General features: G+C 46.0%; 1 protein-coding gene across 1 annotated transcript in view; it reads left to right on the forward strand.

The window, feature by feature from the left end:
* Nucleotides 1-341: 341 nt before the first annotated feature.
* Sspn (sarcospan) overlaps nucleotides 342-14052 on the forward strand; it is a 28946-nt gene continuing 15235 nt past the window's right edge. Inside the window, exon 1 of the mRNA XM_021191351.2 lies at nucleotides 342-585. Coding sequence (XP_021047010.1) covers nucleotides 388-585 — 198 coding nt within the window. The 5' untranslated portion in view covers nucleotides 342-387. The remainder of the gene's footprint in view (nucleotides 586-14052) is intronic.

Raw genomic sequence — 14052 nt, forward strand, 5'->3', positions numbered from 1 at the left:
TCCCTCCCATGCTCACTCTCTTCCTCCCTCCCTTTATTCCTTGTCAGTTGGATTACAATTAAAAAAAAAAAGCTCAATTTAATTTTTGTCAATGACTCCACAGCTTTTAGTGCAGCCGAGCCCGTTTTGGATCCAGTGATCTATTAATTAAACACAAGCGGCTTCAGCATTCATCACCTTGTCTTGCACTTCCTGGAAACCAAAAAGCAAAGCAGGCTGGCATTCCCATCACTCAGGCTCTGGGCGCCAGGTCCCTGTGCGTTGGCAGTTGGCGACCTCCCTCAGGTCCCCCTCCTGCCAGTGTTTTCCACTTTTGCTCAGCCCAGTCTCAGCAGAAGGGCAGGCCCAACAGCAAGGCCCGGGCGGCGCAGGCACCACCGAGGGAACATGGGGCGCAAGCCGAGCCCTGGGGCTCAGGAGCTGCCTGAGGAGGAGGCGCGGACCTGCTGTGGCTGCCGCTTCCCGCTGCTGCTGGCGCTGCTGCAGCTGGCGCTGGGCATCGCGGTGACCGTGCTGGGCTTCCTCATGGCGAGCATCAGCCCCTCCCTGCTAGTCAGAGACACTCCGTTCTGGGCTGGGATCATTGTAAGCATCAAGCCTGTTCTGCCTAAGCACCAGCGGGCATGCCAGCCGCATGGTGGAGTGGAGACTAACCCAGCTGCATGCGCCCCCACCCTGGCTGCACCCCTAACTGCTTGGAGACTGACTTTGGGCACACTTGGGCTCCCCAGAGCAAGGCTGGGAGCAGGATTCTGGCCTTTTCCTGCCTGAGGCTTCTTGCTTCTCCCAAGGCTCTGACTTAATCTACAGGGGAGGCCCCGTGGACATCTCACACAGCCTCAAAGATAGCTGCAGGCCCACTCTGTGTGGCTTGGTCCTTGACTCAATCCCCAGGCCCCACATATGTGCGCATAAGTAGCACAGAACGAAGTTCATCCTGGGAAAAGCAGGGTAGGAAAACCTTAAGTTGGAGTTGACACAGTGGCTTTGTTAAACTACAGTTCCCTTGTAAGAGTCATGAAATCACTCTTCTAAGGCAGGGCGGGAGAATACAGCAAGCACAGGCTTAATCCACACAGTGGGAGGGGGCTGGAGCTTTGCTGGCTCCAGTGGAGTTCATTTGGGGCTGTACTAACACCAGACACACAGTGCTCTGAGTTGGTGTGTGAGTTCTTGAAAGTAAAATAGATACGGCGTACGGAATACCTACTGTATGTGGGCTCTGCCAGAGACCTTCCCTGTGTTTGTAACTCCACATCTTATGGAATAGTCCTCAAGTTAGAGAAACCAGACTGGCTCCACCCAGGGTCATGAGCTGGGAAAGCAAAGGCCAGGCTGGTTTCTCTGTAGCCAGATTCTGGCTATGCTAATACCTACCTTATTATCTAAAGCCAATGCTAAATTCTCAGGCTGTCTCCTTTGACCCAGGCAACAGTGGGGATTGTTATTCCGTTCTGGACATGAGGAAGCCCACTAAGATAAGACAAATGTGGCCTCCTCAAGCCCAAAAGGTAAACGTGGCAGAGTCAGGAGAAGTGAGCATGGTCCCCTGGCCTTCCAGCTTGCCTCGATCGTTGCTGTTGCTGACCACACACACACACACACACACACACACACACACACACACCAACATAATTTTGTATGGGACAGAACCTGAAGACACCGGATGCATATTCATAGGTGCAGATATTTTTAAATTAAGATTATTCAAACTCACAAATCTTTGCAGAGTAATTTAAAATGTTTAATTTGTGTACTGAGAATTCCCTTGAAATTATCGTGATTGGAGTTTTCTAAGCCAAATGATTTTTAAAAATAACCTCTCACTTAGACATACTGGATATTTTGGTCGCCTCGATGGCTGTCAACATACTCCGGGGAAAATATCTGTCCTTGAAGGCCAGGCAAAAGGAAGGAACAAGGAACGAGGCTGGTTTTGAATACCAGCTTTTATTTAAACTTCAGAAAGGCCAGTTCCAAAGAAATGGATTAGATAGGGGACAAACCATGTTTTAATGCTTATAGCATGACACACAAATCCTGAAGCTTCAAGAGTCAAAAGCTTTGGTGAAATTCCTGATGGCTTTCTGGGTGTGGCACGAAGAGCTCTCTTTCTCTTGCTCCTTCTTTATACTAGGATTAATCTGAAGCTCACCCCTAGCATGTGGCCCCACTTGGCTTTTCTTTCAATAGAGAATCTGAGTAGGAGAGAGATCCAGCAAAGGCTGCCCCAACCCACCCAGGCAGTCTCCAAGAAGCCATGTGGGGCCATGCCTCTTGTCAGCAGGATGAGGGCTGTGGGCAGTGTGTCACTGTCTCTCAGACACAGGGACCCTGTGCTTGTCTGGCCACAGTGTGGTTGCTCTCTGGACACCCTTCCAGGCTGTCAGGGAGGGAGAGACAGATGGTGAAGGCAGGTGTGTAAACACCGTACCTGGTGCTCAGTCCTGGCTTAGATGTTATTTGTTGAATAACTGTGGGCAAGTTATTTAATGTCTCTAGGTTTCAATTGGGGGCGGGGCACTCGGTGTGTGTGTCTGTGTATCTGTATGTGTGGTGTATGTATCTGTGTTCATGAGTGCATATGTGTGCTGAGGAGGAAGGCATTGACCTGTGGAAGTCAGAGGGCAACATTGTGACTCATTCCTTAGTCACTTCTCTATCTATCGATCTATCTATCTATCTATCTATCTATCTATCTATCTATCTATCTATCTATCTATTTATGAGACAGTCTCTCACTGAACTCAAATGGTCTAGACTCACCAAGTGGGTTAGACCTGCTGGCCATGGAGCCCCCAGGATGTCACTGTCTCTGCTTAGGGAATACTGAAGTCATAGACACTTGTAGTCACACTGATCTTTTTCTCTGGCTGCTGGGGATCTCGAGCTCAAGTCCACATATCTGTGCATGGGGTGCTGTCCCTGAGCCATCTCCCCAGCCCTGCTTTCCATTCCTTTATTGATAATACAGTAAGTTCCAGCCCTCAGGTTCATCCTGAGGAGTCAACAAGTTACTGTGTGCAAAGCCCTCAGCACAGCACCAGCCCAGTTAGCAGGTGATGAGCTACCTCCCTGCTTTAGCTGTTAGGGGAGCAGTTGCTGGTAGTGGTCTTCCTCGGGTTGGAGCAACCTTGATTCATCTCCAGGGTGGCAGAATAGTCCCTTTTTAATCTCTGTGTTTCACAGACCACTTTGAGCCCCAAAGGAGGTATCGCTTTGGCCATCTCACCTTTTTCTGTTCCCAGCCAAGGCACCATTTAGCAATCTCAGCACTGTGACATTAGCCTAGGGCATCCTGAATCTCTCTGGAGATTGATGATAATGAACGTGGAGGGGAGAATCTCCCAGGGGTCATTTTCTGTCTTGGAGGGGTGATTCTAGTCTGGTATATACTAGGGGACCCTGAAAAGTTGCCCTGTGCACTACCAAACCCACTGCTGAGCAGAGCCACGCCCACTTCCCCCGAATGAGGGGTGGGGGTGGGGTGGGGATGGGGGTGGGGCAAGGCTCCTGGGCAGAGTCTCTTGAAAATCAGCTTCAGTTCTCAGACTCTCCTCTCCTCTCCTACTGACTTCAGGTGTGGGTATTGAAATTTCCCTAACACAGTTTGGATATCTGGGCAGATCCACACAGTAGGCTTCTCTTTGACCAGAACCTGTGTAACTTGCTCAGTGACCCTGTACTTAGAGGCTAAAGAGACCCTGGGTGATTTATACTCAGAGATTTCAGTCCAGTGGAATTATGGGAAACCAACTAGGTTACCTCCTGTCCTCCACTGTGACTGTCCATAAATGTGACTACTCATCCCAAATCCGGCAGACGCCAAAACCTTTTTACTTCAGTTACCAAGGATTTCTGTATAGGGAAGGGAAAGGTTGATCAAAGCTGCAGTGGTGACCATGACCATGACATTGGCTCAGAATGCTATCCCGAAAGTTCTCTATACTGCCTCCCCCGCCCCTGCTCCCCTACCCACCCACTCCCACTACTTGACCCAGGCCTTCCCTTGTGCTGGGTCATATAAAGTTTGCAAGACCAAGGGGCCTCTCTTCTCAGTGATGGCCGATTAGGCCATCTTCTGCTACATATGCAGCTAGAGACGTATTGTTGTTCCACCTACAGGGTTGCAGCCCCCTTCAGTTCCTTGGGTAATTTCTCTAGCTCCTCCATTGGGGACCCTGTGTTCCATCCAATAGCTGGCTGTGAGCATCCGTTTCTGTGTTTGCCAGGCCCTGGCATAGCCTCACAAGAGGCCACTATATCAGGGTTCCTTCAGCAGAATCTTGCTGGCATGTGCATTAGTATCTAGGTTTGGTGGCTGATGATGGGATGGATTCCCGGATGGGGTAGTCTCTGGATAGTCCATCCTTTCATCTTAGCTCTAAATTTTGTCTCTGTACCTATATCCTTTCATGGGTATTTTGTTCCTTATTCTAAGGAGGAATGAAGTATCCACACGATGGTCATCCTTCTTGGTTTTCTTGTGTTTGCAAAATGTATCTTGGGTATTCTAAGTTTCTGGGCTAATATCTGCTTATCAGTGAGTGCATATCTAGTGACTTCTTTTGTGATTGGGTTACCTCACTAAGGATGATATCTTCCAGATACATCCATTTGTTCTTGGGCTTTTTAAAACCTGTTTAGTGTTAAACCAGATCATTACTCTTGATTTTATGTTTGGATTTTGAGGCAGTGTCTCAGGTAGAGCTTTATATAGCCAAGGCTGGCCTTGAACTACCAATCCTCCTTCCTTCTGTCTCACATGCCTGAACTGTTTCAGTTCTTACACAGTGAAAGAATCCAAGTCTCTGGCAGTTCTAATTTAGATGCCTTAGGCTTATTTTTCTCTGTTCAGTAACACTTGTTAGGGGTGTCTTCGTGAGTCTAAAATGATGTTTCCACAGCTGGGGGAGAGCTCCAACTGCCGACAGACTGGGCCCTTATCACATCTGACAGTAATGAATACCGACAATTAGAACAGTACCCCCCCCCCCGGTGTTTTCAGAGCCTCATTCACCTCTCAGAGAACCGGCAGTGATCTACTTCCCCTGGCATCTCTGTCCTGAAGTCAATTTCAGAGCTTGCTCTCCCTCCTCACCTCCCTGAGGATGCTGTGATGTATCTAGGGTGGAGTTGGCCTGTTTGCATTCACTGGGTAGACCAGGCTGGGGAGAAATGATCTTCCTGCCTCTGCCTCCTTGAAGCTTAGGATTGAGGGTGGGTGCAGCCATGCCTTGCCTTCGGCTGAGTTCTTTAGATTCCTACCTCACCTGTCTATTGTCCCCATGTCCAGCCCAACCAAATCCCAAACTCCTAGATTTGTGTCGTAATGACCATGCCAGAGAATTTAAAGCAAGAGTTTAAAAGAAAGGGAGCCATGTTCCCATATTCAACAACTCACAGTATGAATCTGTAATGATTAATAGTCCCACTGGGTGCTCCAAGGTCAATGCTGGGCATGGTAGTCCATGCCAGTAATTACAGCAGTCAGGAGGCTGATGCAGGAGGATTCCAAGTTCCAGGCCAGTTTAGACAACACGGTGATACTCTCTCTCAAAACTTATGCGCATACATAGAGAATTACAGTATGTCTTTCAAATTTCAGTATTTCAATTTCAAATTTCTCTGAGGGATTAGAAATACAGGTGTGTTCAGAAATTTCAGATATGGTTGGAGATGACACAACGGTGTAGACAGGTTGATTGTCTATTTCAAGAGAGAATTTTAAACACCAGGAGCCTTGTGAGAATTTACTGTGAAATTTACAAGTAGATCTAAGCCACATAGCAAGTCGGGCTGAAGGCATAGTTATCAGTTATGATTTATAACTAGAGGAAGACGGAAGAACAGGAGGCTGAAGTTTTCATCATGTCAATTTCCACATAAGGGTCTTGACATTTTGAAAAATTAAATCCAGGATAATATTTTTAGGAACACAGTGCAGAGTAATTCATTGTTTTTTATATTGGGACTTTAATATGTGTTCTCAAACCCAACACAGCACCTCAAGTACCACTGGGAATACTTTTTATTACATGACTGTCACAGGGTTGTTGGAACTAAGGAATAATAATTACAGGGCTGATTCAATCCCCATGGAGCACATACAATAGGTAACTAGTAAGAAAATAACTTGATTGCCATGTGAGGGTCTCACATTAAATACAAAAAGAAATTTTAATGAGAATGGCATGAGATATTTGAGATTTCCAGGAGTGGAAGAGTAAGGTTAGGACTGACCCAAGTCCTAAGATGTTCAGAATTAGGGAAAGCTTTGCCTCTGCATCTAGCAAGGTTTAGAGAGTTCAGCCTAGATTTCTGCCAAGGGAGAAGGGAGGGAGGGAGGGAGGGAGGGAGGGAGAGAGAGAGAGAGAGAGAGAGAGAGAGAGAGAGAGAACACTAAAGATGTTCCTTTCAATAGTGAGGGGATGGTGATTCCTTAAAGCCCTTCATATGTGGATATGTACCAATCAGAATGTCCACGCAGAAGGTTAGTCTCAGGAATCATCTGAGCGTTTCAGTTTTTGAAGAGTAATTCTAGTACATAGACTTTTGGGGTAATCAGAATAAAAGAGAAGTACTGTATTATTTACCCACCGAGCTACTGTGCATCCCCCAACACATAATACACGGCAATGATGTCTATTTCTCTCAAGCTTGTTACTTCCAAAGCTTCCATCTGAACACGGATATGGCTGCTTTAGAGTAATAGAGCTGGACACTGAACCGCAGAGAGATTTTATTTGCTATTACTGCACTGTGGCTCCGGGCTCCGGAAACATTCAGAACACTAACTCATCATTACCAAGTTGCTTTATAGTGACTGGAGGCTGGAGAGATGGTCTGGCTTGCCGCTCTTTCAGAGGAGCAGAGAGTTTGGTTCCCAGGTCAGGGAGCCCATAACTGCCTGTAACTCCAGATGCCTTCTTCTGGCCTCCTTAGGTGCCTGCACATACAGTTGTATACACACTCATACACACGCGTGCATCACATTGCATGCTTGTGCACACATAAACACACACACATGCACACCTAATAAAATAAATCTTTTAAAAAAATACTAAGAAGCAATAGTAACCACTAAACCAGCCGAATTCACCTGCCTTATTTGCATCCCCTAACTAAACTAAATGACTACTTGGTAGAGAACTGTGTTAAGCTCCCTGAAGGGATGAGGGGAGCAATAGGGTCACTCTAATTTTTGGTGTAGCCATTCATGGATTCCCAGTAGTGGAAGCTGGCTGTCTACTTCTCCCAGGAAATGTCTGGGTTCTCTTACCCACTACCCTCTCCTCCACATAGTGCCATCCTTGCCATTTTTATTAAGATTGCCATCTAATCAGCCCCACTTGCTGGTGACAGCAACATGACAAGGCCTGCAGGCCATGCCAAAGCCAGCCTGCAAGTCTCGAAGTAACTTCAGGGCAAGAGTGGAAACTAGTCACAGGACTTGAACTAGGTACCATCTCATTGAAAAGTGTAGATTATTTTGGGAGCCTAGATTATGTCAAACTGAAGTGCTAATCACAATGGCCAGTCAGAATGTGGTGCTAGATGGGATCTCAGCATGTCATGGCTATTTTATTATCTCCCCGCCCTGCTTTCCATGGGGGAGGGTGTCCATCTGCACATGTGCACATGTGCACATGTTTGTGTGCACTTGAGTGTCACAGCAAGCATGTAGAGGTGGAAGGGCAACCTGGAGTGGGTTCTTTCCTCTCACTATGTGTATCCTAGAGATCAAACTCAGGGCTGGTGGCAAGTACCTTTACCTTTGACCCATCTTGCTTCCATCTTTGTTTTTGAGATGTGGTCTCATATATCCAAGGTTAGCCTTGAACTTCTGATTCTGTCACTACACTAAGGAGAGCTACACTTTTGTTTTGTGACTTACCAGCATGTTTGTGTGCATGTGTGTGTGGTGTGTGTGTGTGTGTCCTCATGCCTTAGGGGAACATTTGGAAGAGGTTTTTTTTTCTATGATTATATCACTTTTCCCATTTTCTTCCTTCCTCTAATTCTTTCCATGACACCCTCAAATTCCTGGCCTCTTTTCCTCTTATTGTTACATATAGGTATATATTTTGTGTATATGTGCATAAATATATAAATACAACATGTCTGTTGTTATTGTCCATGTTCGGGTCTTATCATAGATTTCTGGGACCTCTGGTCTTGCAGTTCTTCCACGGTGTTCCCCGAGGCTTTGGCTGCAGGAATTGTGTTGTGGTTGATGCATCCACTGGGTTTGAGCACCCCAGGATTAGCAGTTCTCTGCATCTTAACCAGTTGTGGTTTTCTGCAATGGTTTCTGTGTGTTGCTAGAAGCTTCCTTGGAGAGGGGCTGGAGCTCCACTTATGATGGTCACAGCGCTGAGTACTGAGGATGAAGTTGGGGATTATGTTGCTTTGGTGACACTATGGCCCTAAGTTTGGGGAGCAGTTGGGTTTGAGGAGCGGTTGCTCTCATACAGTTACAGATCACATCTTCGTCAAGTTTCTGTTAAACTCAAAATCAAACAGATCCAGCTCATGAACGTGGTTGTGAGAGTAACCGAAGGGTCTCACTGGCTGCATAGCTCTTGCGAGCCAACAAGTGAGCATATGGGGGCGGGGGCTACAGCGTCACATGATCTGGAGTCACCTGGGAGATGGGCCTCTATGTGTGCCTGGTGGGGGATTAATTATCTTAATTGAGATGAGAAGACAGGCCCACTGTGGTTGGCACTGTTCCCTGGGCACATATTCTGAGCTATGTGATGTGGAGAAAGCTAGCTGAGTACAAGCATTTGTCTCTCTCTGCTTCTAGGCTACAGTTGTCACGTGACCAGCCCACATGACCAGTCCCGTCAATCTCCTGTTGCCATGACTTCCCTGACATAATGGACTGTAATCTGAAACTAAGAGCCAAAATAAACCCTTTCTCTTGAGTTGCTTTGCTTAGGGCATCTTATCACGGCAAAGGAAAATAAACTAAGATGGTCCTCAGTGTTCTGGAACTCAAGGGAATTCACCCGCTCTTCTTCATAGTTGGCAGCTATTGTTAGTTTTTGATGTCAATGCTGAAAATTCCATTGATATTTTGGTTTATAAAATGTGTTGCAAATGTATCACAGCTTCGGGTCCAGGTGTGCTTCTGGGTAGTGCCATACTTAGATGTTAGTCCAAGGACAACTTGTGGGATTCTGTTTGCCTATCATGAACATTCCCAACCAGGCTTTGCTTCTTTTCTGAGTGCTGGATGAGCCTGAGCCATCGCAATACAAAGCCATTCAGGGCAGTCAGCCTGCCCAGCTCTATTCTCAAGTCAATTGCTAATGGGACAACCACTGCTAAGGTTCAAGAGCCTTCCCGTGTCTCCTCTGGTGTGTGTGTGTGTGTGTGTGTGTGTGTGTGTGTGCACACACGCGTGCGAGTGCGTGTATTAAAGTTGACACTGAGTGTCTTATGCCATGCTTCTCTTTACTTTGTGAGACAGTGTCTCTCACTGAACTCAAAGCTCACCAAACAGGCTAGATTGGCTGGCCAGTGAACCTCGAGGACTAGTTTTCCTTAACTTTAAAGTTCTGGGATTAGGGACACATGGCTTTAGGGACATGTGGCCTTGCTGGGCTTTGTCGTGTATCTTGTGTGTTGCTGCTCATGCTACATGCAAGTGACTTACTTCCTGAGCCACCTCCGCAGCCCTCTCCTTTGGTCTTTGACCTAATGTTGATGTTCAGTCATGTAACATCTTCAGAGTCACAGCTCCTTCCTCTCCACCACAGACAGGAGCTGCTTTTCCCTGAGGTGGCAAAGGCCTATAGGTAGCTGGTTATCAGCAATAAAGGGTCCCCCCGAGTACTGTGAAGAACTCTGGCACCTGTCAGTGCAGAAATAAGCAGCTGCCCCCTGGCTGGGCTGCCAGCATTCTGAGAGGGGCTGTGAGAGCCCCGGATGGAGCCCTCTTGGGGACATCTCACTCTGACGCTGTTTTGAAGGTGTTTGATTCAGCGGTCACTGTCACACTGCCATTATAGACCCCTTTATGATAAGCTGTTATCAAGGCTCTCTCTTAAGTGGAAGATGGTAACAGAGGACAAGAGAAGGAGGGGGACTGCTGTTGTGTTAGCCACTCTGATAACTAGGAGAGAATGTCACCCCTGGCCCTTCTTCTGTGTCAGAACTCAGACTCTGATTGCACTGTTAGGCCCAGACTGCAGCAGTACCTTATCTCCCATTCAGCAGTGCTGTGGAAGCTGAGGCCCTGTGAGGAGAATTGCTGGGGAGAGAAGGCAAAGGCAGGGAGGAAGGCAGAGGGATGTTACCTTGGGAGGGACACTCAAGGCCATGAGAGGGCAAGGGAAGGTGTCAAGGTAAACAATTAGAGAGAACTGCATGGAAGGCTGAGTTCTGACATTGTCGTCGGGAGCCTCCGTCTCAGGAGAGCCAGGTTCTCGTGCTGTCTGTCTGTCCTCTAGCCTGATTCTGACATAGAGGGTCTAAACACTCCTGGAAAATTAGTTTATTGGATGTTTATGGAAGGCTTGATCTTTGTTCATGGTTCCGAGAGGTTCCGAGACCAACTATAATTTTAAAAATGAACATGCTTTGGGTAACCAAAGCAATTGTGTCCTAGAACCCTCGATAAATGATTCTCATTCAGTCATCAAATCCAGTGCGTCACAGATTTTTCCATGCGGAGACCTCCCCGAAGCCTTGCTCCCCTTCTCTCTGCCTTACATAAACCTCACAAAAAGCCCTGTGTCTGGCTAGCCACGTTGTGGAGAGAGGTACACAGGACAGACTGCCAGCTGCTGGGGACATTAACCTCCTCACACTGAAAGGTTCTCAATCGCGAGGTTACGCTAATATCGCTACTGTTTAACGTTCACTTATAGCTAGCTCATATTTTAAAAATGTTGTCAGTTAGAGAAGCCCCTTGATAATGTTTTAAAGATCAAACAAGGTGATTCATACTGATTGATTCTACATGCCATATATCATACTGTTGAGCGATTTTCTGTCAACTGCGCACATTCTCATGTCTGAGCTCAGGAATGTCAGACCTTCCATGGTGCAGCTGTTTCTTTCTGTCATCCCACTCCATATATTCCTCCCCTTCCCCTCTTCCCCCTTCTTTCTTCCTCCTCCTCTTCTTCTTTGAGATAGGGTCTCATTGGCCTGAGATTCACCACATTCTAGGATGGCCTATCAGCAAGCCCCAGGTTTCCTCACCCAACACATCTCCATGCCAAGATACTATTTCCTTGTGGGTTTGGAGGGAATTGAACTCAGTCAGCTCTTAAGGCTTACAGGTCAAACACTTTGCTGATCTGTATGTCTGTCTATCTATCTATCTATCATCTATCTAATCTTTGCTGATCTATCTATCTATCTATCTATCTATCTATCTATCTATCTATCTATCTATCTATATGATCTATCACTCCAGCCTTATTGGAAGGGATTCTATTAACAGCCATCTCTTCTTACACAGGGACGGGCCACTCCCTCCTGCACTAAGTAGGCCACACCCTCCTGCACCAGGCACCACCTCTCTTTAGGACCTTTGCTTTTGACAACTTTTATTTCCTTGCTAGTTAATAGAATGGCGGCTATTGGCTGCATAGTCCAGTATTTCAAAGTGTTTTCTAAGGAGTTTTTGTGTAATTTAGTCTTTGATATTATACAAAATAGTACTTTTTTGAATCAATGGTTAAATTTTCAGATCTTTCTGAGTCACAGTTCTCCATAAAGGAATATAGTACTTTATTTTTTTCTTTTAATTTATTGCAGTTTTTGGAAGAAAATGACCTAGTATATACAGAATCAGAATCAGGTCTATTTTTTTTTTTTTTTTTTTTTTTTTTGAGTAGGGGACTTACTTGAACACGGCTTAGATAATGAATAAGTAGGGCTTGGGTTTTAGACAGAGGCCTTGCTCTACCCCCGGCAGATAAGAAAGCAAAGGACATTGGGTGTTTAGCCCAGCTTAGCCATCATCTACTTTGTTGTTTAGAGATCCTGTTGTCTGTATTTATTCGGTTTTTTGAGGATGTAACTGCAAACTTTCTCAGTAGTTCCTATGAAGTATAAACCTTTACCAAACACACAAATCAGTGTTACACTGAGAGAAGATGCCCGGCATGAGGAGGGATGGAGGCTTCTGCCGTATCTCAGACCAACCCTGGGATAGATGTGGGGTTTCCCAAGAAACACTCAGCCAGAGAGCCCATTGGCTTCAGTGATGACTCACTTAAAATGGCTTTCAGACAAGGCTTTGAAACCTCGGTGCCGGGGCTACTGAGTCCTGACTCAATTCTCTAGCATTTTCCCAGTTTTAACAGAAATCTATCTCACTTTGGCAGAAGCATCAAGGAAAACTCGGAGTTTCCATAGGATTTAGGGAACTCCCACCCACTCCCCGATCCAGCCAGTTTGCACATTTCATCTCATCTTCATCTGCTCTGTAGGAATCACTGTGTGCCACGTACAGAAGGCAAGTCATCACCCGCACAGCGCTGTGTGCTGGGGACAGGGCAGTGACTTGTGGAGAGCACTTCTCCCTTCCTGCTCGAAAGCTTGTGTAACAGATCTGGCTAAACACATCAGTGTGCATTCCAGAGCCTCATTGGTGGAAAATACTGGAGAAAAGAAACAGTTGTGCGTATTGGCAGTGTCAGGTCATGATGAAGCCCAAGCCTCTGAGTAGGACTGAGGGTCCAGGACTGAAAGGGGCAGGGCCACCACTGGTTTGAAAGGTTCTCTTGAGGCTCCATACTCATTCCTAGCCAATCAGAACTTTGATCACAGCAGAGTAGGTGACTTACTCAATCCCAGCCAATTAGAGCTTGGATCACAGCAGAATAGGTGATTTTTTTTTTTTTTTTTTTTTTTGCAGGCAGCGCTTGAGTCATACTGCCTTAAGAATCACTTGGTTTTAAGAAAAAAAAAATCTCAAAAACGTTCTCACGATTTAGTTTGTAAAGAGATTTATATCTGACAAATCCCTGGGTGAGGCCGGGTCGGCTTTTGTATTTTAAGGAAATTGCCATATTATTAATCTTGGTTTAATGTCAATGTCTTTGCACACTGATTTGTGAAGAGCGTGCGCAGTTATTGTAATTCAGCCATGTGCCTGTCACACAGACACTCTTAAGGCAAAAGGACAAGAACTAAGGACAGAATGGGAGAGAGGAGGTTAAATGGATGCCACTCTAGCTGTCATGGCTGTTCTTCCGTAAGTCTTTCCTCTATAGACCCTGAGAGGACACACTTAAAGCAGTAGGATTATTTATCATTCAGACTGGCCTTCTAACAGAGACATTTTGACCTACATCTCTAATATTTGCTTCTTTTAAGTGTAATAAAATATCTGGTGTGGTGGTGTACACCTGTAATCCCAGCACTTGGGAGGGAGAAGCAGGCCAGAGGGTAAGAAGTTCAAGGCTACCCTCTACTACCTAGCAAGCTCCTTGCCCATGAAACCTTGTCAACTTTACAAACTAAATATTAAAGCGCCCCCCCTCGGTTCCCCTGGAAGATGTGGGAATACAAAGCTGAAGACTGTAGGCCAAAACTCAGGCTTTCATCAGAAATGGTAGATTTCTCTGCCAGCCTTCCCTTGGACAGCGTCTGCTCCGAGGATTTTTTTTTTTTTATTACTATTTTTTGTAAATTAGGAAAGATAAGGAATAAGATGGTTGGCAGTCTACAACTGCAGCTTCTGGAGGCAGATGATGGGGAGTGGCCTGCCCTCCTGTCCTGTCCTGGCTGGATGATTCTTTCACTATATATAGCTTTGTGTGCCATAGAAAAGAAGTCAGTATTCTGAGCCTGATTTATGAAACTGAGACCTTTTTTTTTTCTGGATTATAGTTAAAGCCCTGAGTTTAATGCCCGTGCCGGATGCTTCCTGTCTCTTCCTGTTTGGTTCAACCTTGAGCCCTCAGGCCGGTTTTCAGCCTTTCTCTGTGTTTCCTATTATTTCTGTCTTCTGCCAATGTCTTGTGTACTAAGTTCAGCTGAAACTATTGTGTTTCCAAACAAAACAAAACAAAACAAAAC

The sequence above is a fragment of the Mus pahari genome, chromosome 2, assembly GCF_900095145.1.
Source record: "Mus pahari chromosome 2, PAHARI_EIJ_v1.1, whole genome shotgun sequence".
NCBI classification, from domain to species: domain Eukaryota; kingdom Metazoa; phylum Chordata; class Mammalia; order Rodentia; family Muridae; genus Mus; species Mus pahari.